Source organism: Octopus sinensis, linkage group LG9 (assembly GCF_006345805.1).
Source record: "Octopus sinensis linkage group LG9, ASM634580v1, whole genome shotgun sequence".
NCBI lineage: Eukaryota > Metazoa > Mollusca > Cephalopoda > Octopoda > Octopodidae > Octopus > Octopus sinensis.
The window spans coordinates 49,982,471-50,003,886 of NC_043005.1; the positions used below are offsets into that span (position 1 = coordinate 49,982,471).

Consider the following 21,416-nt stretch of genomic DNA (forward strand, 5'->3'; position numbering starts at 1 on the left):
CATCGATCCCAGTGCTTAACTGGTACTTATTTTATTGACTCCAAAAGGATGAAAAGCAAAGTCAACCTCGGCAGAATTTGAACTCAGAACATAAAGATAAATGAAATTGCCACTAAGCATTTTGTCTGGCTGGCATGCTAATGATTCTGCCAGTTTGGCTGCCTTACATATCTATTGACATGTTTTAAGAGACATGTCCTAAATCTGTATCACATATCTACTGATATTAAGATTACATACATTGTTATATACATGCATACATAAATACATACATAGTGGAGCTGTGACAATGTGAGGTGAAAACTGCAGTGGTTTAAAACCAACTAAAGAACAAGTAACCAAAATAAACACGACAGACATTCATACATATATACAAACACACACACACATGTATATATACATTAATAATATGCACTACGTATTAAGAGATTACACAGTCACATATTCATATATATATATATATACACACACACACACACACAAATATATTAATACACATGTATAAATATCATCAGTGATACAAGCACATACGATTACTCACACACACACTACATGCATACATGTATACATTCACACACACACACACGAGTATATGTGTGTATGTATGGGCGTATGTGTGTGCGCGTGTGTGTATGTAATTATATATATATATTTATATATATATATATATAGTTATATCTTCTCTTTCTCTCTCTCTCAATTTATTTATCTTTATGTATGTATATGCACATCTGCGCACGTGTGTCTATATTTATATGTATGTGTATATTATATATATATATATATATATATATATATGCAGTATATGATTGTGAATCATAGAACAGATTTTGAAAAATTTAAGTAGGGAGTATTGAGTTTTTGGCACTCATATTAACTCAAATTAATATTCACACACATATACACACACATGTACAGGTACATGTATATAGACTCACATGCACATAGATGCAGTAAATACATGTACTTTCATGTGGTATTGTGTTTACTAGCGACACCCATAATTTGTAGCAGCAACAGCAACAGCAGCAGCAGTAGGGGAGGCACAACTCCAATTCCTCAGGCTTTTCTACCTTCCTACAACACCCCCCCACTTCTTTAATGTAAGTTGTAAGACCGTTTTCTCCTATAGTTGGGGAAGGCGGAGCTGTGGTGAAAATTTCTACATTCAGCTGTCTCCTAGAGGCTTGGGTCAGCTCCGCCTGCATCTGTGTGTTCCTTACTAGTTTCTTCATTGGGGGCTTGTACCTCTGAAGTTGTTGGTTTCTGTGACGGTCTCGAGTCCAAAGTAGGAGGAGTCATTTCAGTTGATGGTGTTGAACAAACTAGAAGAAAGACAAAAAAGAATAAAAAAGGAAATATTGAATAATCATAACAAAAATAATATCTTTAACAGTAGGATTAATAACAATAATTGTTTCTAACATAGGTATCATGCTAAAAATTTGGAGGGAAAAAAATAGTCAATAACCATATTTGATGGCATCTAGCAGTGATTCTCAACTGAGATACTTGGGGATCCATATAAGATTTTGGTGTTAAAATTCAATGCACAGGCAAGTCTAGGCACATTGTAGCTAGGTGTAGGCATGGCTGTGTGGTAAGAAGCTTGCTTTCCAACCACATGGTTCTGGATTCAGTCACACTGTGTGGCACATTGGGAAAGTGTCTTCTACTATAGCCTTGGACTGAGCAAAGCTTTGTAAGCAGATTCAATGGATGGAAACTTAAAGAAGCCTGTCATATAAACATATATCCCTCTCTGTTAAGAGGCATATATATATATATCAATTTAAATTTAAAATATAAATTTTAAATATTTAAATTTAAATAGCTATGTTCTCTAACCAGCAAAATTCACTGCAGAGAATTATTTTCTGCAGAAATATTTCTGGTAGTTTGGTGCACCAGAACGAAGGCTTTTGAAAAGTGACTCCAATTGTAAATGGTAGAACTGTATACATATTCAATCTCATGCGGACGTCTCATGTATAGTCCTGCAAATTATAGTTGCTAAGATGATCACACTGACGAGTTTGCGGATGATTACGTAAATGATTACATATATTGGCAAAAGAGACTGATAGTATAAGTACCAGGCTTACAAAAGAAATACTGAGATCAATTTATTCAACTAAAATTTCAAAGTAGTGCTGCAGCATGACCACAGTCTAATGACTGAAACAAGTAAGAGATAAAAGATAGCAGATAATAAATCGGTTATACTTCTAAGCATAAGCATCCTTGTTGAGTCCTACGGACTCATAAGGGCCAGTTTTCCGGTTTCCACAGCATATATATATATATTTACCTACTGGATGGGATGTCAGTCTGCTGCAGGATTACTCATTTTTGCCAGCTGAGTGGACTGGAGCAACGTGAAAGGAAGTGTTTTGCTCAAAAGCACAAAGCATTGCCCAGCCCAGGAATTGAAACCACAATCTTATGAAAATGAGCCCAACACCCTAACCACTAGGCCACAAGCCTCCACAAGTTATACTTTTATAACACACAAAATATTTTAGCAATTAATTTTATACAATTCCTAATAATATTCAGTTATAAAACTGAACTACAAGTAAGTTCACCACCATCAATTTATCGCAGGGGAAGTTCACTGCCATCAATTCACCATGAAGAAAGTTCACTATGAGGAAAGTCCACTGCAAGGAAATTTTACCAAGAAAATATATTCATAGCATTTCACCATTAATAGTTAAAATCTATTTTATTGAAAATGAAAAAATATGGTGAATTGATGACAGTGAACTTTTCCTGCAATGAATTGATGATGGTAAGCTTACTGTACCTGATAAAACTGTTATAGGATTTTTTTAAACATTGAATGGTTATGAAGATCCACTTGAATAAAATAGAAACCAAAGGAATCCGTAGACAAAAAGAAAAAAAAATAGTTGAAAACCACTGGACTAGTACCATGGCCTGTTTTTCCAAAAATTTGTCTTTAAAAACTTACCCTGGGTCCTATATGCAAAGATGGGCCTCCCTTAAGCTTTAATGCTCTATAAACATTTTTTTCCTGAATAAACATTCCTGAAATTGTAGTTATGGGCACGGATGGGGGATATAATATTCCTGTTTGTTTTTTTTTAAGCCATCAAATATGGTATATCAACTCCTGTACTTGACCAGTAATTTATTTTAATTCTACCAACTTGAGAAGGAAGAAAAGTATAGTTGACCTTGGTGGGATTCAAAATCAGAAAGTAGATTGCCTTAATTAAATAGCCCAAGCCATTTGTCCAATGTTCTTATGATTCTGCCAGTTCACTGCTCTTTTAAAAGTATGAAAGGAAAAGTTGACCTTGAAGGGTTTGAACTCAACAACATTAATAGTAATTATTTCTTACATTGGCTCTAATCCATGCAATTTTGGTAGACAGAGTTAGAAATTAAATCAAACATCAGTGCTTGAATAACATCCTACCCCATTCTGAAATCACAGTATAAAGGGAGATAACTAAATTCTGTATTTGCCAGCATATAAAAAGTGAGCCTGTCTAAAAAGCACACCTATTTTACAATAATATTTTATGGAAAACAATTAGTGTTTTAATATGTTTCATCATAAATTTTGAGAAAGTGATTTTAAAGTGGAAATTGATGAAAAACATCTGCTGCAGCGTAAGCATTTTTATATGTAATTATTTATGAGAAAGTTACATTTATATGTTGGCAGATACAGTAATTCAAGTTCAAGTTCAAGATAGTTTTGTTTCTTGCTCTCCAATTTTGCTATCCACTCCCCAGCTCTTGGATGTTTTTAGCAGAGTTCAATTCTGTTGTAAACATTCAAACTTTACATCCAATTTAAAATTTCTTCCCCACCCTCCATTTAACCTTTTGAATGTCTTTGGAACTTCCGTTGACTAAAAAAAAAAAAAACAAGAATAAAAATAAATAAAGTAATCAAAATAAGGATTTATATCATTGGATTCATAGCAAAGGCATATATTTTGGGAAGGAAAGAGAAGGAAAAATTTGAGTCAATTCAACTGACTTAAACACTTATTTTATATAGTATTCTTTATATCTTAACCCTTTAGCACTTAAACCAGTCATATCCAACTCAGATGTTCTACCAGCTTTATGTTAAAACCAGCCAGATCCAGTCTCTCACACCAATCATTCAATGTTAACATAAAATAATCATATCACAGAAATTTCAAAGCTATGACATAATGCTTGATTAATTCAAAACAATGCAAATGATTAAGCATTACATTTGACAGAGCAATCTGAATGCTAAAGGATTAACATGGATATATTGCAGATAACCAACTATCTGTGATCCCAGTGATTTGTTAATCACTGATTTCCTATATCAGTAAACATGAAAATTGTCTAAGCGTGTGGTTGATACCAGCTACTGATGATACTCAAAGATGCAGAAATACCTGTTTAGCAATTCCACTGCTGCTTTTAGACACATATTGTTTGCTATTGATATAATTCTGTCTCTCTTAACACTATAAGTCTGTATGAGAAGCTTTCTCAAGATGAATAACACAGTTTAATGACTTTCTACAGTATATCAACATTAAATAAGATATACAGAATGCTAGTTTGAACTAATACTTCTGTCACAAATAACGAATTTATATTATATTCAGAATATAAATGCAGAAGCATCAAGAAATATGTAAATAAGTCATTTCATGGTGTATCTTAAAGCAAAAACAGCTATAAATATTTATTTCAAATATTGGCACAAGGCCAGCAATTTCAAGGAAGGGACTAGGTTGATTACATCGATCTCAGTATTATTACTCTCTCTTTTACTCTTTTGTTTCAGTCATTTGACTGCAGCCATGCTGAAGCACCACCTTTTAGTAGAGCAAATCGACCCCAGGACTTATTCTTTGTAAGCCTAGTACTTATTCTATCGCTCTCTTTTGCCGAACCGCTAAGTTACAGGGATGTAAACACACCTGCATCAGTTGTCAAGCAATGTTGGGGGACAAATACAGAAACACAAACATATACACACATACATATATATATATACATATATACAACAGGCCTCTTTCAGTTTCCGTCTACCAAATCCTCTCACGAGGCTTTGGTTGGCCTGAGGCTATAGTAGAAGTTACTTGCCCAAGGTACCACACTGTGGGAATGAACCTGGAACCATGCGGTTGGTAAGTAAGCTACTTACCACACAACCACTCCTGCACTTAGTTACTTACTACACAGCCACTCCTGTTTATACTTATTTTATCAACCCTGAAAGGATGAAAAACAAAGTCGACCTCAGCGGAATTGAGCTTAGAACAAGAAGACGGATGAGATGCTGCCACTACGCATTTTTCCTGGGGTGTTAACAATTCTGACAGCTATAAATATTAGCTTGTAATAAATATATTAGGTTAAAAATCCTGGGGTAGAAAAAAGGTTGAACTTAGCAGGATTTAAAATCAGAACATCAGAAAACATAACTAAATACTACAAGCACATCAGTCATGTTTGCAGAAGATTCATGGGTCAAGTCCTGTGGGCAACATCCAGCCTTTCCTCAATCCAAGCGTTTTTGCCCAATATATAACAATCGAAATCGATCAACATCAATGGAAATTGCAGCTGTGATACCAGTGCTGGTGGCACATAAGAGAACCATCCAAACGTGGCCGTTGCCAGCGGCGCCCCGACTGGCCTCGTGCTGGTGGCACGTAAAAAGCACCATCTGTTCGTGGCCGTTGCCAGCCTCGCCTGGCCCCCGTGCCGGTGGCATGTAAAAAGCACCATCCAATCGTGGCCATTTGCCAGCCTCATCTGGCACCTGTGCTGGTGGCACATAAAAAGCACCCACTACACACATGGAGTGGTTGGCGTTAGGAAGGGCATCCAGCCGTAGAAACATTGCCAGAACAGACTGGGCCTGGTGCAGCCTTCTGGCTTCCCAGTCCCCAGTTGAACCATCCAACCCATGCTTGCATGGAAAGCGGACGCTAAACGGTGATGATGATGATGATGATATAACAAGTTATTATTTATAGTTGTAAGTAAGGTGACGAGCTGGCAGAATCATTAGCCAGGCAAAATGCTTAAAAGCGTTTCATTCGTCTTTAAGTTTTAAGTTCAAATTCTGCCAAGATCAACTTGGCTTTTCCTTCTTTCAGGATTGATAAAATAAGAACCAGTTGAATACTGGAGTGGATGTAGTAGACTTATCCACCTCCCTTGAACTTGTTGGTCTTGTGCCTGTGCCAAAATTTGAAACTATTAATTATAGCTGTATATAAGGTGGCGAGCTAGCAGAATCATTTAGCATGCCAGGCAAAATACTCAGCAGTATTTTGCCCATCTTCATGTTCCAAATTCAAGTTCTGCCAAGGTTGACTTTGCCTTCATCCTTTTAGGGTTGATAAAATAAGTATCAGCTGTGTGCTGAGGTTGATGTAATCAACTAGTCCCCTTCCCCCAAAATTACAGGCTTTGTGCTCATAGCAGAAAAGATTATTTATAGCTGTATTTGCTTCAAGACACACCATTAAAAGGCTTATTCCATATTATATATTGCAATTTGTAAGCAACTGTGTCATTGTTTGCAAGTTTCCAACAAGCCAAATAGCTGTTTCACTACTTTTCTCTGATGACAAATGATAAGGGAGTGCATGTAATTTGATGCAGAACAAACATCACAAACGACTTCATTCAAAATGTACTGATTCCACTGTTGGTATGTCTTTATTGTTTCCCCTTCTCCTACCAATGTAATGGGAAATGAAGTATGCTGGAAGGATATTTGAACTTAGAATGTAAAGGGACTAAACCTAAATTCTTTGTGGTTCCAAAGAATCTGGCAGTCCATCACCACCACCACCACCACCACACCACCACCACCACCACCAACAACAACAACAACAACAACAACAAAACAACAACAACAATAACAACAACAACATAACAATACAACATAACCACATAACAATACCAATAGGAACAATAAGATAACAACCAAATAACAATACAAGAACACCAACAACAGTATATGTAACAACAACAAAACAATAGCAATACATTAGCAACAACAACAATAACAACAACAACAACAGCAGTATGACAACAACAACAATAACACAACAACAATAACACAACAACACCAATAACACAACAACAATAACAACATTATAAGAACCATAATAGTAACAACACTAACACAATAACAACCATACAACAATAACAATACAACATTAGCAACCACAACACAACAATAACAACAGTAATACAATAACAACCATACAATAACAATAATAGCCATAACAACACAATAAAATCAGTGGTTTTTAATCTAAGATTTGATGTTGTTATCCAATTGAAGCAGAAGCACAAAAATTTTGTGGAGAGGTATATATGTTTTATTGTTTCTTTTATCTTTTATTTGTTTTAGTCATGTGACTGTGGCCTGTGGTTATGCTGGGGCAACACTGTGAAGAAGTTTTAGTTGAATGTATCAACCCCGGTACTTATTGTGTTTTAAGCTTGAACTTATTCTGTTGGTCATTGGTCTCTTTTGCCTGTTGAACTGCTCAGTCACAGGGACATAAACACATCAACACTGTTTGTCAAGTAGTGGTGGGGGCCAAACACAGATACAAAGACATGCACACACACACACACACACAATAGGCTTCTTTCAGTTTCCTTCTACCAAATACACTCACAAGGCTTTTGGTTGACTCAAAGCTATAGTAAGCTGCCGGACAAGATAGTGAAGATGCCGACGACCGCCCGGTTCAAAGACTCTCTTGACCAGAAATGGCCTGAACTCTTTGTATGAACACCCTCCCTGTACATAACTCCATGTTCCCCTACATGACCTTGCTTTTTGCTTTTTGAGCCAAAAAATTAACTTAACTTAACTTATATAGTAGAAGACACTTGCCCAAAGTGCCAAGCAGTGGGACTGAACCTGAAACCATGTGGTTGGGAAGCAAGCTTCTTGCCACATAGCATTTATTCTAAGTCTTCGCACCTGTGCCTCTCTCTCTCTCTCTCTATATATATATATATATATAATCAGAATTCTCTCAGTATGTTTCTGGTACTTGTTTTATTTACACCTGAAGAACGAGAGATAAAGTATTTAGTACAGTATTTAGTTATGTAAATGATGTAAGTGAATACCACAGCATATATCATTGGATGATCTACCAACTTTAGCATCCAATATTGTTTTCTCCCATAGACATTTTTTAACCCTTAGTCTGTCTTGTGTTACCTGTACACTAATCTTTCAGTTCTATTTATGTCTGATTCTTGGTTGCAGATGTTTTTTCCCTGTTTCTTTGGACCACTTGTGACCAGAAATTCCTAGTCCATAGCTCAACTTCACTCATTTACTCAAGCTTGAGACTAGCATTTGAATGGTAATTGTCAGATAGAGATAGCTGTTTAAGATATATATATATAATATATATATATATATATATATATATATATATATAGAGAGAGAGAGAGAGAGAGAGAGAGAGAGAGATGGAGGAGGAAAATGGATCCTAGTACTTGACTGGTGCTTTATTTCTGTCTATCTCAGAAGGATAAAAGGCAAGGTTGATCTTAGTGGGATTTGAACTCAGAGCAAAGACTCAGAATAAATGCTATAAATCACTTATCATATGCTCTAATGATTCCGCCAATCACCTAGATAAACCATGTTAACAAAGCCACAGATTTTGGAGGGTGTGGTGGAATAAATAATTAAATTGATTCTAACTGTTGCTGTGTGTCAGATAATTGAGGACTGTGACAGATGGTGAAACGCTGAGACCTATGCAACCAATTTATCTATGGGAAAAAAAATCCCATGTAAAATGATAATGATTATAGTATACATATGGCCACATATATTTCCTAAAATCATACTAATATCATAAGAACTTTAATGCACACAATGTTAAAGTTAGTTACTTTTGTCTAGATAATATTACTTCTATGAAAATCTATTACTCGAAACATTCAGCTCACACCCAAACAGTCATCTTGCAATCATTATAATCAATTTTCCTATTTGCTCACAAGGACTTGCCTTTCCAAAGGGATGGTATATAGGTATTAGTTATACCATCTGAGAATATCAAGATTTATTACATAGGACTTACTGCTAATGAACTTCAAGGAATACTACAAGTAATATACATAATTGTTGAGATCTAGGAGCAGGGAAAACTTCACTTTCCTCACCTGATTTATCCGAAAGCTTAGGGCTCAAAGACACCATAATTCTACTACAACTTGAAATATTGTTAACAGAGCTACTCTATATTTCAATGGATCAGGTAACAATAGACTTTACCAATCTAAAAAGCCAGTGGTGTGTTGTGTCCTTGAGGAAGACACTTTATTTCAAATTGTTTCACTCCACTCAGCTGGCAAAAGTGTGTTGTGCCAGTAACTCAAAGGGTTGGCCTTGTCACATTCTGTGTCAAGCTGAATCTCCCTGCACATTAATATGCCACTTGCACATTAACTTCATGAGCAAGCTGTTCCATTGATTGGGTCAACTGAAACCCTTGACATCATAACAGATGAAGTACCTGCTGATACATGAGTACAAAGCCACATTAAATGTAATGCAGTCCTAGCTATTGCATCTAAAAATCAGTAATATGATATATCCTCTTATTTTTTCCTTTATAATCAAGTATAAAGCTACTCTTTAGCTTAGACCAGTCATGGGCAATCTTTTTTCAAGAAGTGCATGAGACATGGTTTGTCCTTTGGCAGGCTGCACTACTATAAAATTCAAGGTAGCTTGCAGGCTGCAGGTGGGCTACATGTTGTCCATGGCTGACTTAAAGTGTGATGTTTTGCATTAAGTTTCTTTTATGTACACATAAGTAAACCTTAGTAGCCTTATTGTTTCCGATTTAGACACAATACCAGCAGTTTTTGAGGAAAGGGGATTAGTTGATACCAATGAATCAGTACTTTACTGATACTTTTATTTTGCTGACCCTGGAGGAATGAAAGGCAAAACTGATCTCAACAGGATTTGAACTCAAGATAAAATACTGTAAGGTATTTTTTTTTCTGGTGTTGTAATGATTCTACTAATCCATTACCTTAAAATACCATAGTCATTTTATATAGATAAGTGATGCATGTATCTTATGAGTGTATGCTTGTGTATGTGCAGGGCCAGATTAAGACACATAGAGGCCCTAAACACATAGGAGATTTTGGTGCTCCCATAGATGTGTAATTCAAAATATAAATTATAATAAGCCATAAAATAAATTATTTTTCAAAATGAAACAAAGCTAAAAGTAAGGTGGAAAATAATGTTTAAGAGTTTTCTCCTACTTTTTTTATTAATTGCAAAGTCTTTGATCAGATCCTCACTATGATACCATGAACATTTTGAAATTATATTTCCAGTCATAAAAACCATTTCAAACATCATTTTAGCAAGTTTAAAGTGATTTCTTTTGTACCATAAACCATTCACTATTTCTGTAGTGCCCAACTTCCCTTGATGCTCTAAGCATGTACTTATTGTGCTTAATGGTTAATCCAGGGCTGTGTTTGTGTGTGCACATGGGCAGAAGGCTGTGGAGAAACTGTGTGAGGAAGACAAGGTTATCTATTTTATAAGGTGTGATATAAAGGATTGTGCGAATCATTTTAAGAATATGTAAATGATAAATTTTAAAAAATTAATTGGATATTAATTTAGGTTCCTTATTCCTAATACTGCAATACGAAAGGGTTGTAATTTGTTTAGGCTAAAGTTTTAGTGACTAATTTGAAAATTATAACACTGAAATTTGAAATTAGAGAATTAGAAATATTGTAGGTATAAATTATAAATATCTATCTTTAGAGAACCAGTAGTATTGTTCAATAGGAAGACCAAAAGTGCAACAGATATTTTCTGTTAAATGTATGCAAATTTAATCAATTATATCTGTGTGAAGAGATGTACAAAATAGAAGTATGAGCCAAGAAAGTTATTGAATGCAGTCCGAAGGCCACATAGTGCACAAATAGAAGCACACACATACACAGACACAGACACACAGACACACACACACACACACACACACACACACACGAACGTTTATAAATGAATAAATACAAATTGATACACGGTAAAGTGCATTTATTTCAAAGTCAAGGACAATGTGTGTATATAGGTGTGTGCGTGTGTGAGTATATATTTAGCAGAGCAATAAGTAGATTGTTGGAATTATAAATGGTTGGAATAAAGAGATTAAATGTAAACCAGACAATTTAGAAAGGAAATCAGACTTTGTCATGCAATATCATAATCATTGTTTTAGCATCTACTTTTCCATACTTGCATGGGTCAGAGAGAGTTTTTTTGAAACACAAATTTTCAAAAGCTGGATGCCTTTCCTTTCACTGACTTTCATCTGCTTGTGTGGCAATGACACTCACAACTGGTGACAAAGAGACACAAACATACAAACACACACACACACATATATGTGTGTGTGTGTGTGTGCGTGTGTATGTGTGTGTGTATAATACATATATATGCGTGTGTGTATATATATGTAGTGTTAAACACTTTTGGTATGCAAATTAGGGACTCCTTCATAGAGTAGCTGCTGCATTTGTTGAATATATAAAGTTTGGCTGCTTGCTTCTCTAGAGATTGTCAAAATGAAGTGGACACCTTTGATGAGAATGCAGTAAGGTTTGAAAATTTATTAAGGTGGTTCATCATTTTTTCAGTCTGCAGAGAAATGGATAAAATTTGCCCTGTTTATATTTATACCATATGTTACGTGTATATATATATATATATATATATATATATATATACACACACATACATACAATCACAAAAATATATTTATATACATTCATATATCTTTTACTCTTTTCAGTCAGTAGACAGCAATCGGAGATAATGGTAACTTTCTCACCAGTTATATGCTATAACCAGGAATACACTACTTGACAATATGAAAGTATATATACATTGGCAACTGACAAGTCCCTTAACCCCTTAAGGGTTGTTGGGACACTGCAACTGTGCAACATATTTAAGGCAAGAAAATCTGGTGGAAACCATCCCCCTCCAGGCTAAACTCATTTTTGCCAGATGAGTGGACTGGAGCAATGCGAAGTGAAGTGCTTTGCTCAAGAACACAGCACATCACCTGGTCCAGGAATCGAAATCACAATTTTGTGATCATGAGTCCAACACCCTAACCACTAAGCCATGAGCCTCTGTTCATTTATTTATATATATATATATATATATATATATATATATATATCATCATCATCATCATCGTTTAACGGACGTTAAACGATGATGATGATGATGATGATGATGATATATATATATATATATATATATATATATATACACATATACATATACATACATATATATATATATATATATACATATATATATACATATATACATACATACATATACATATACATACATATACATATATTTACATATACATACATACATACATACATACATACATACATACATACATACATACATACATACATACATACATACATACATACATACATACATACATACATACATATATATATATATATATATACATATATTCATAATTAAGTTGATAAAACTCAATGACTGCTTAGAATATATAATGGGAAGAAGATGACATATTTTAGTTAGCGTATGTTCTTTGGAGAGGTAACTGTGAAAGCTCGTGTGTTAACGTACTTATTAGATTAAGTTGATTAGAGAGTTGTTTTATTTTTAAATGGTTTGCTATATAATGGGAAGAACAATATTTTAGGAAATGTTAGGGTGGTGAAAAGCAAACCATCATCATCATTATCATTTAATGTCTGTTTTCCATGCTGGCATGGGTTGGATGGTTTGACAGGTGCTGGCCAGCCAGGGAGCTGTCTAGACTCTAATTATCTGTTGTGGCATGTTTTCTATGGTTGGGTGCCCTTTCTAATGCCAATCACTTTTCAGAGTGTGCTGAGTGCTTTTTACATGCCACTGGCATGAGGGCATTTACACAGTACTGACACAAGTATATTTTATGTGGCTCTAGCACCTGTAAAAGATAAAGCTCTATGTATGGACAACAGTGATTTTACTTAGCTTGACATGTCTTCTCAAGTACAGCAAATTTCCACAACCCCTGGTCCCTTATCATTTCCTCAGTAAGGCCTAATGTCTAAAGATCCTTTCTCACTACTTCATTCCGTATTTTCCTGGTCTATCCCTCCCATACATTCCCTCCATAATTAGAGCTCAAATATGTATTTAACTGAGAATAAATATGCTTATACCTCTTTCAACAACAAGTAATGCATGGCAAATCACTTTTGAAATTTATCTGAGAGTATATATCATAAAATATTAACACAATCATGGGAGATTCACCCCTTCATAAAGTCTTACACTAACAGCAAAATCGTTTTCCAACTATGGACAATGAAGATTCTGGAAGTTCTTTTTGCATACATAATTTTTCTGCCATTTAAAACTTATTTCATCTTGTTCACATTAATACACTTCAAAACATCAAGTTACCCAAACAAGAGGAGACCAACTGTAATAGTCAAGCACTAATCATCAGAATATGCCAGCTAATCTTTTGTTTATACTATGGCTATCAGATCCTTTATGCATTATACATTTTAAGCTTTTTACTAGATATTCTACATAACACTTTTTCTTTTTGTTGTGCCATACACATGTCCCTCTCTCCTCACTTAATTAGCCAGTATACTGAAATGTAGTGGCACTTGTAAATTAAATATTAACTTAAATTATATTAACAATTTTTATAGTAGCACACATGCTTGTACATTGTGTTGTGTACTGCACACTCAATATTTTCATTAACAACATTTTTACATGGCCAAATATATTCTCTTGCTCCTGTGATCAATGTACTAAAACCTATTACAATCTGCAATTTAAATTTTAGATTTAATATTGATCCAGTTTATATTAGCCACTAACACATATGGGTTTATACATCACTTGTATATCTCAGTAGATTAAATCAAGGAAGCATTTCATCTACTACAATAACCATTTCTAAATTAACCTGACACTCTTATGGACACATTTCAATTATTCTTGACTAAATACATATTTTATTATTCTTTTCATCACCAGTAATATTTCCTTCAATAAAATTCTACATATTATGAAACAAAACATTTAAAATAAACAATAATTTATTTTATTAGATAATTTTCTATCAATATATTAAATCCCATAACATTATAGCTTTCACAGTTGTCCTAAGAACATACCTCTTCAAAAATATTATATACCCTTCCTGTTATAATATATCACAAACAAACTGGCATTGAGTTTTATCCCTTACTTATCATATCTTTTATCTTTTACTGGTTTTAACCATCAGACTGCAGCCATGCTGGGGCACCATCTCGAAGAATTTTTTGCTGAACGAATTGACCCCTGCACTTATTATTTTTTTTAAAGGCTTGTATTTATTCTATTAGTCTCTTTTCCTGAACCACTAATTTATGGGGATGTAAAGACACCAACACCGGTTGTGAAGTGGTAGTGGAGGACAAACACAGACACAAAGACAGACAGACAGATACACACACACACGACGGGCTTCTTTCAGTTTCTGTCTACCATATCCACTCACAATGCTTTGGTCGGCCTGAGACTACAGTAGAAGACACTTGCCCAAGGTGCAAGCAGTAGGACTGAACCCAGAACCATGTGGTTGGGAAGCAAGTTTCTTACAACAATGCCTGCATCTAATATATATATATAATATTTGGGTAAAAACTTTGTAGTTTGTCATACTATATCTATGAGTTTAGTTCTATCTGCAAATTGCTGAAAATAGCTCATTGCTTTGGGTATTCATTCTTGTACAGAGTGAAATGACAGTATGATATAGTGAAGGACTTGTTTGAAATTATTACCTGAAGAATCTTACGCCTTCTGCCAATAAATGTCATCAAACAATCTTCCTTTATAACATCCAAAATATCAAAATAAACCTGGTAGGGCCACGTGACAATTTTTAATCAACAAATATCACTGGTTCTGCTGCCACATAAAAAACACTGGTGCTGATGGCACATAAAAAATACTGAGTTCACTCTGTAAAGTGGTTGGTGTTAGGAAGGGTAGGCATCCAGCTGTAGAAACCAAACCAAAACAGACTATGGAACCCATGCCAGTTTGGAAAATGGACACTAAATGATGTAATATCATAAGGCCTGATTTCTCTTTTAAATTATTATCTGTTTTACTCAATATCTTTATTCTAGTCTATTTATAATTCTTTCAATCTATTTATTGCTGTTCTAAATATTTATATACACACATATACATCCATTGCCCTTGATTTTGGTGTACATATGCATTTTTGTATATATTAATTTGCATTTATTTATTTATTCATTCATTTATTTGTGTCCATCATCTTGTGTATCTATTAGTGTTCTGCACAGCTGTAGAAGTGTGTCTTAATTTATTGTCAGTTTTGGTGCCTACACACACACACACACACACACACACACACGCACATTTGTACATCTGTTCACATAGCTACAACTGATTAATGTAGATTTAATGTCAGTGGATTTTTTTTTTCTTGTTGTTAGTCTTTTGACAAAAGTAACTAACAATATCATTGATTCTCTCATGACAAACACCAATAATATTTTATAACTACAATGCATCTAAGTGAGTTTCTCCTCGATACTTCAGCTAAAGACTTGTGTACTTCTAACTCTTCTAATTCTCGTATTTCTCATAATTCATGTACTTCTAATTCTCATATTTTCCAGTTTGATAGCCATTTCTTTTTTATTTTGTGTGTGTGTGTAAGCAGGGGAATCAATGTAAGAAACAAAAGTACAATTATATAAAATCTTTATCGATATAACATACTTAATATGTGTACGTAATTGAAAAACCAGACGCTACATTTTATGTCTGAGATAAATCCTTTTATATACGTATTAAGAAATATATATTCTTTTATTCTTTTTTTTTTATTCTTTACTTGTTACAGTTATTCGACCGCGGCCATGCTGGAGCATTATTTTGAGCAATTTCTTTTGTCAAACAAATCGACCCCAATACCTGATTTTGTTTTTTAAAGCCTGGTACTCATTTTATCAGCCTCTTTTGTTGAATTGCTAAGATATGGGGACATAAACACACCAACACTGGTTATCAAGTAGTGGTGGGAGACAAACACAGCCATAAGTACACACACACATGGGCATACATACACACACACATTGAACTTCTTTCAGTTTCTGTCTACTAAATCCACTCACAAAGCTTTGGTTGGCCTGAGACTATGGTAGAAGACACTTGCTCAGAGCGTTATGCAGTGGAACTGAACCCAGAACCATGTGGTTGGTAAGCAAACTTTTTACCACACGCCCACACTTGCGTCTATTTTAAGTATATTATAGTAAGTTTTTATTATAGAGCTGCTTCTAATGCATAATTTGAATTTTATTCTGCTTGTGATGCACTGATATATGTTTCTGAATTGGCTGTGTGGTAAGTAGCTTGCTTACCAACCACATGGTTCTGGGTTCAGTCCCACTGTGTGGCACCTTGGGCAAGTGTCTTCTACTATAGCCTCGGGCCAACCAAAGCCTTGTGAGTGGATTTGATAGACAGAAACTGAAAGAAGCCTGTCATATATATGTATGTATATATATATATGTATAAGTAAAAGAGAGTAAAGAGTATATACAATTAATTTTTTTATACTTTATATAATTGCATGATTTAACCGTTTGAGTTTCTTGAGGGAAAAATGCATACTTTTTCACTTCTTCATTTCTTGTTTCTCTCTTTTAAATTTTTTTTTTTTTTTTTTTTTTAAAAAAAGGAATGTATTATCTTCACTTTACACCAGGTGAAGGTGTGGCTGGGTGGGTAAGAAGTTTTCTTCCCAGTTGTGTGATCTTGGGTTCAGTCCCACTATGAGCTACCTTGGAGAAGTGTCTTCTGCTGTAGCCCTGGGCTGACCAAAACTTGTGAATGGATTTAATAGACAGAAACAGAAACCAGCTCATCATATATATGTATGTTTGTGTGTGTTTGTTTGTGTTTGTCTGCTTGACAATTGGTGTTGGTTAATTTGCATCCCCATAACTTTGCAGTTTGGCAAAAGAGACTGACAGAATAAGAACAAGGATCAGTTTGTTAGACTAAAAGACCCCTTTCAAGGTGGTGCCCCAGCATGGTCACAGTCCAATGACTGAAACAAGTAAACAATAACCAATCACTCTTGCAAGAATTAATTAATGAAACAGCCATGATATGAGGGAAATTTGAAAGTATGGTGATAGTCATAAATCTACATGGAAAAATATCACATGTGTATGTCTGCATTGAATTCGCCTTTAGGAGGCATGCAACCATCACACAATGGCTTATACGAAAAAAAAAACCCAAAAAAAAAACCGAAAAAGAAAAACAAGAAAAGAAGCCACTTAGAGGAGATTATTTCCATAGCACCTGAATTCAAGCTTCAGTAGATCCCCCTGGTCTTAGCAGTTGAAGAATTGTGATTTCAATATTGCTCTTATCTCCCTTTTCTCACAATCTATCCCTAATTCTAAAAAAATGACAAAAAAAAAAAAGACACCAAAAATCTATGACTCTTTCTCTTTGATCTCTGATCTTGTCCTTCTATACCTGATATTGAACGGAGATAAAATTTTGATTATACTCTTTAAAAGATATAATAGTGAACTGATTGTCTGTTTTTGTATACTGAAGAAGCACAAACATGTAGAAACAGTCTGTTTATAGATATACAAAATAAAATAAATATGAAAAGTTAAATAAATATAAATTTAATTCTATAAACATAATGTTTTCAGATATTTGAAGAAACAAAATTTACTTTGCACTTCTATAATTACTTTTCTTAAATATAAAAAAGAAATTAACAAACAAAAAGAGTGAGCTATAAGCAATTAGTACACTCCTCTTATGAGAAATAAACACTGTAACAGCTATCAAGATAAGGAAAATTTGAATGTATAACAGCATGATGATTTTATGACAGCATGGTGAATGAAGAGAAAAAATTGTTGTCATAGATATACAGAAAACACTGCGTGTTTGTGAATTCAGCTTGCTTTTCAAAGGTACACAAACTCTAAAAAAGTGGCTGATACAAAAAAGAAGTTAAAAGCAGAATTATTTCTGTTCATATATATATATATATTCATATACATACATACATACATATATATATATATATATATATATATATATATATATATATATATATATATATATATATATATATATATATATATATATTGTGTGTGTGTATGTATATTGTTTACATACATAAATATATATTGTATATGATCCAAAGATGAGGTAAAAATAAAACAGAGAGTTGCATTATTTTGATGTTGAGAAAATTGGAGGAAAAAGAAAACAACAACAGAAGGAAATGTTTTTAACATTTTGAGTATTGACTCTTCATCCGAAAGAAAGGATAAACATGGAGAGAATGGAATGGAGAAGGAAAATTAGAGATATTGAAATGCACATGTATACAACCAGCATAGCATTGTGAAAAACCTGAAGCAGTAGAAAGGTCAGTTTAGGCGTGAGTGGCAAGTGGGGACCTGAGCTTGGCAAATGTGTGTGTGTGTGAGATTAATATGAATAAATCATATGTGTGGTTGTTCGGCAAGAAATCGCCAAACCCCCATACATCATCTAACAACGGGAGAGTCCATGGTTTGTATATATATATATATATATATTGTCATTAAATCATAAATCTGAAAGAGAAGCAAACTCTAAGTTATAGAGTAGTAGAGTATTTAGATGAAGATAGTTATGGCCTGTCTATGGGGTTACCCAGGGTTTCAGAAATGTAACACTGTGTAACCCCATACATCAGCCATAACTATCTTCATCTAAAGATACACACACACACACACATGCACAGATATATATTGCTTCTTGGGGAATCAACAGAGAGTTGTTCATATATATATATATATGTATGTAATCATATATATATATATATATATATATATATATATATATATATATATATATATATATATATATATATATATATGTCTATGGGGTTACACAGGGTTTCAGACATATAACACTGAGTAACCCCATACATCAGCCATAACTATCTTCATCTCAACACACACACACCACACACACACACACACACACACAGATATATTTTGCTTCTTGGGGAATCAACAGAGAGTTGTTCATATTTATATATATATATATATATATATATATATATAATTATTATTTGAGGGAATAAAATCCAAATATAGCCACGAAACACGTGTCATTAATCTACCAATTATATATGTTTTTATCATTTTTTTGCAATTTACTTATTCATTGACATTTTATTGTTATTTTAAATTTAATATTTCTATTATATGTAATTTTCTAGATGGTGTAATTTAATTGTTCATTTTGAATTGATAAAAGGTGTTTTTTTCTCTAATTTTATATATATATATATATATGTAATTAGTGGATTTATTTCACTAGAATTCTTATATGTTTACAAGAGCTAGATGGGCATCTCCAACTAGCAGGCCATGCTACTCCAGATTGATGATGAGCAAAAATCAGAAACTAGTCTCTGAATGCAGGCTTAGCTGTCTGGAGGTGCTTATCTCCCCCTTGTAAACATAAGGACATAGGAAATGTGTCAAGGCCGACAGGAAGCGTTACTGCTTCCTAGGGCTAAATAGCAGTAGTGTGATTCCATTCATGGGACTGTCACATTAAGTTGACAGTATACAACTGCTCTCTCTCTCTCTCTCTCTCTCTCTCTCTCTCTCTATATATATATATATATATATGTATATATATATATATATATATATATATGTAGGTGCGGGCATGGCTGTGTGGTTAGGGAGCTTGCTTCTTAGGTACATGGTTTTGGGTTCAGTCCCACTGCGTGGCAGGTAGGTGTCTTCCACTATAGCCCCAAGCTGACCGGAGCCTTGTGATTGAATTCGGTAGGTGGAAGTTACTGCCGTGTGTGTATGTGTGCGTATAGCTGCTCAGTGCCTCTCCGAAAGAGAGAGAGGGATATATATATATATATATTTCACTTAGGCATTGCAAGACTAATAGCTTAGTGTAGAACTCAATATACATATGCTTTAGAATGACGCGTTAGTCGAGTACAGAGTTGTAATAATAAAATGAAATGACAAGGGAATAAAAGATAGTCTTATGAACTTTATTAGCTTACAGCTGTTTCGTCAACTATATGATGCAGTGAACTCATAGTTGAGTGATTGAAAGCTTTACTAATCACTGGATTGGATGCCATTGCTTTGTACAAAAGATTCTGCCATCTCTGTCCAGAATAAGAACCTAATACTGTAACAGCTTGGGATTCAAGGACCCAAGATTCTCAATACATTTCCAAAAGGCCTCACAGATCTATGAGGAGTACATGTGGAAGTGTTCAAACAACAATTAAATGAATTTTTTCTCTACTATATATACATAGGGGGAAAAACTACAAGTAGTTGATAGCTTCCATTACCTAGGTGACCAAGTCAGTAGCAGGAGTGGTTGCTCTGAGAGTGTAGCTGCTAGAATAAGAATAGCCAGGGCAAAGTTCAGAGAGCTCCTATCTCTGCTGGTAACAAAGGGCCTCTCACTTAGATTGAAAGGTAGACTGTATGATGTATGTGTGCGAACAGCCAAGCAACACAGCAGTGAAACATGGACTGTGAGTGTTGATGACATGTGTAGGCTTGAAAGAAATGGAGCTAGTATGCTCCACTGAATGTGTAATGCCAGTTTGCATACACAACAGAGTGTAAGTGCCCTGAGAGAAAAGTTGGACATAAGAAACATCAGATGTGGTGTGCAAGAGAGACAACTGCATTTGTATGGTCATGTGTTGCGTATGAATTAGGACAGCTGTGTGAAAAAGTGTTACACCCTAGCAGTAGAGGGAACCTGTTGAAGAGGCAGACCCAGGAAGACCTTGGATGAGGTGTTGAAGCATGACCTTCGAACGTTCGGCCTCACCAAGGCGATGACAAGTGACTGAGACCTTTGGAGATATGCTGTGCTTAAGAAGACCTGGCAAGCCAAGTGAGCCGTACCTGTGGCTTATGCCAGTGCAGCATAACCTGCCCATTTAAGAGTAGCCTTCAATCATTGGGCTTGTGAAGACTTGCTGAGGCAAGGGAAGTTGTTGTCGTGGCTGATGACAGTACCACCTGATTAGCACTCATGCTGGTGGCATGTAAAAAGCACCATCCAAGCATGGCTGATGCCATAACTGCCTGTCTGTCCTCGTGCCGGTTGCACATAGAAAGCATCCACTACACTCTCGGAGTGGTTGGTGTTAGGAATGGTATCCAGATGTGGAAACATTTCC

At 34.7% G+C, this 21,416-nt stretch overlaps 1 protein-coding gene across 2 annotated transcripts in view; it reads right to left on the reverse strand.

Moving 5' to 3' along the window:
* Positions 1-777: 777 nt before the first annotated feature.
* Positions 778-21,416, reverse strand: part of LOC115215414 (rho GTPase-activating protein 100F) — a 289,874-nt gene continuing 269,235 nt past the window's right edge. The window contains exon 5 of one of the 2 annotated variants that reach the window (XM_029784573.2): positions 778-1,325. In XM_029784573.2, the coding sequence (XP_029640433.2) occupies positions 1,180-1,325 (146 nt within the window). In that variant the 3' untranslated portion in view covers positions 778-1,179. The remainder of the gene's footprint in view (positions 1,326-21,416) is intronic. The other variant, XM_036505957.1, reaches the window with a different exon arrangement.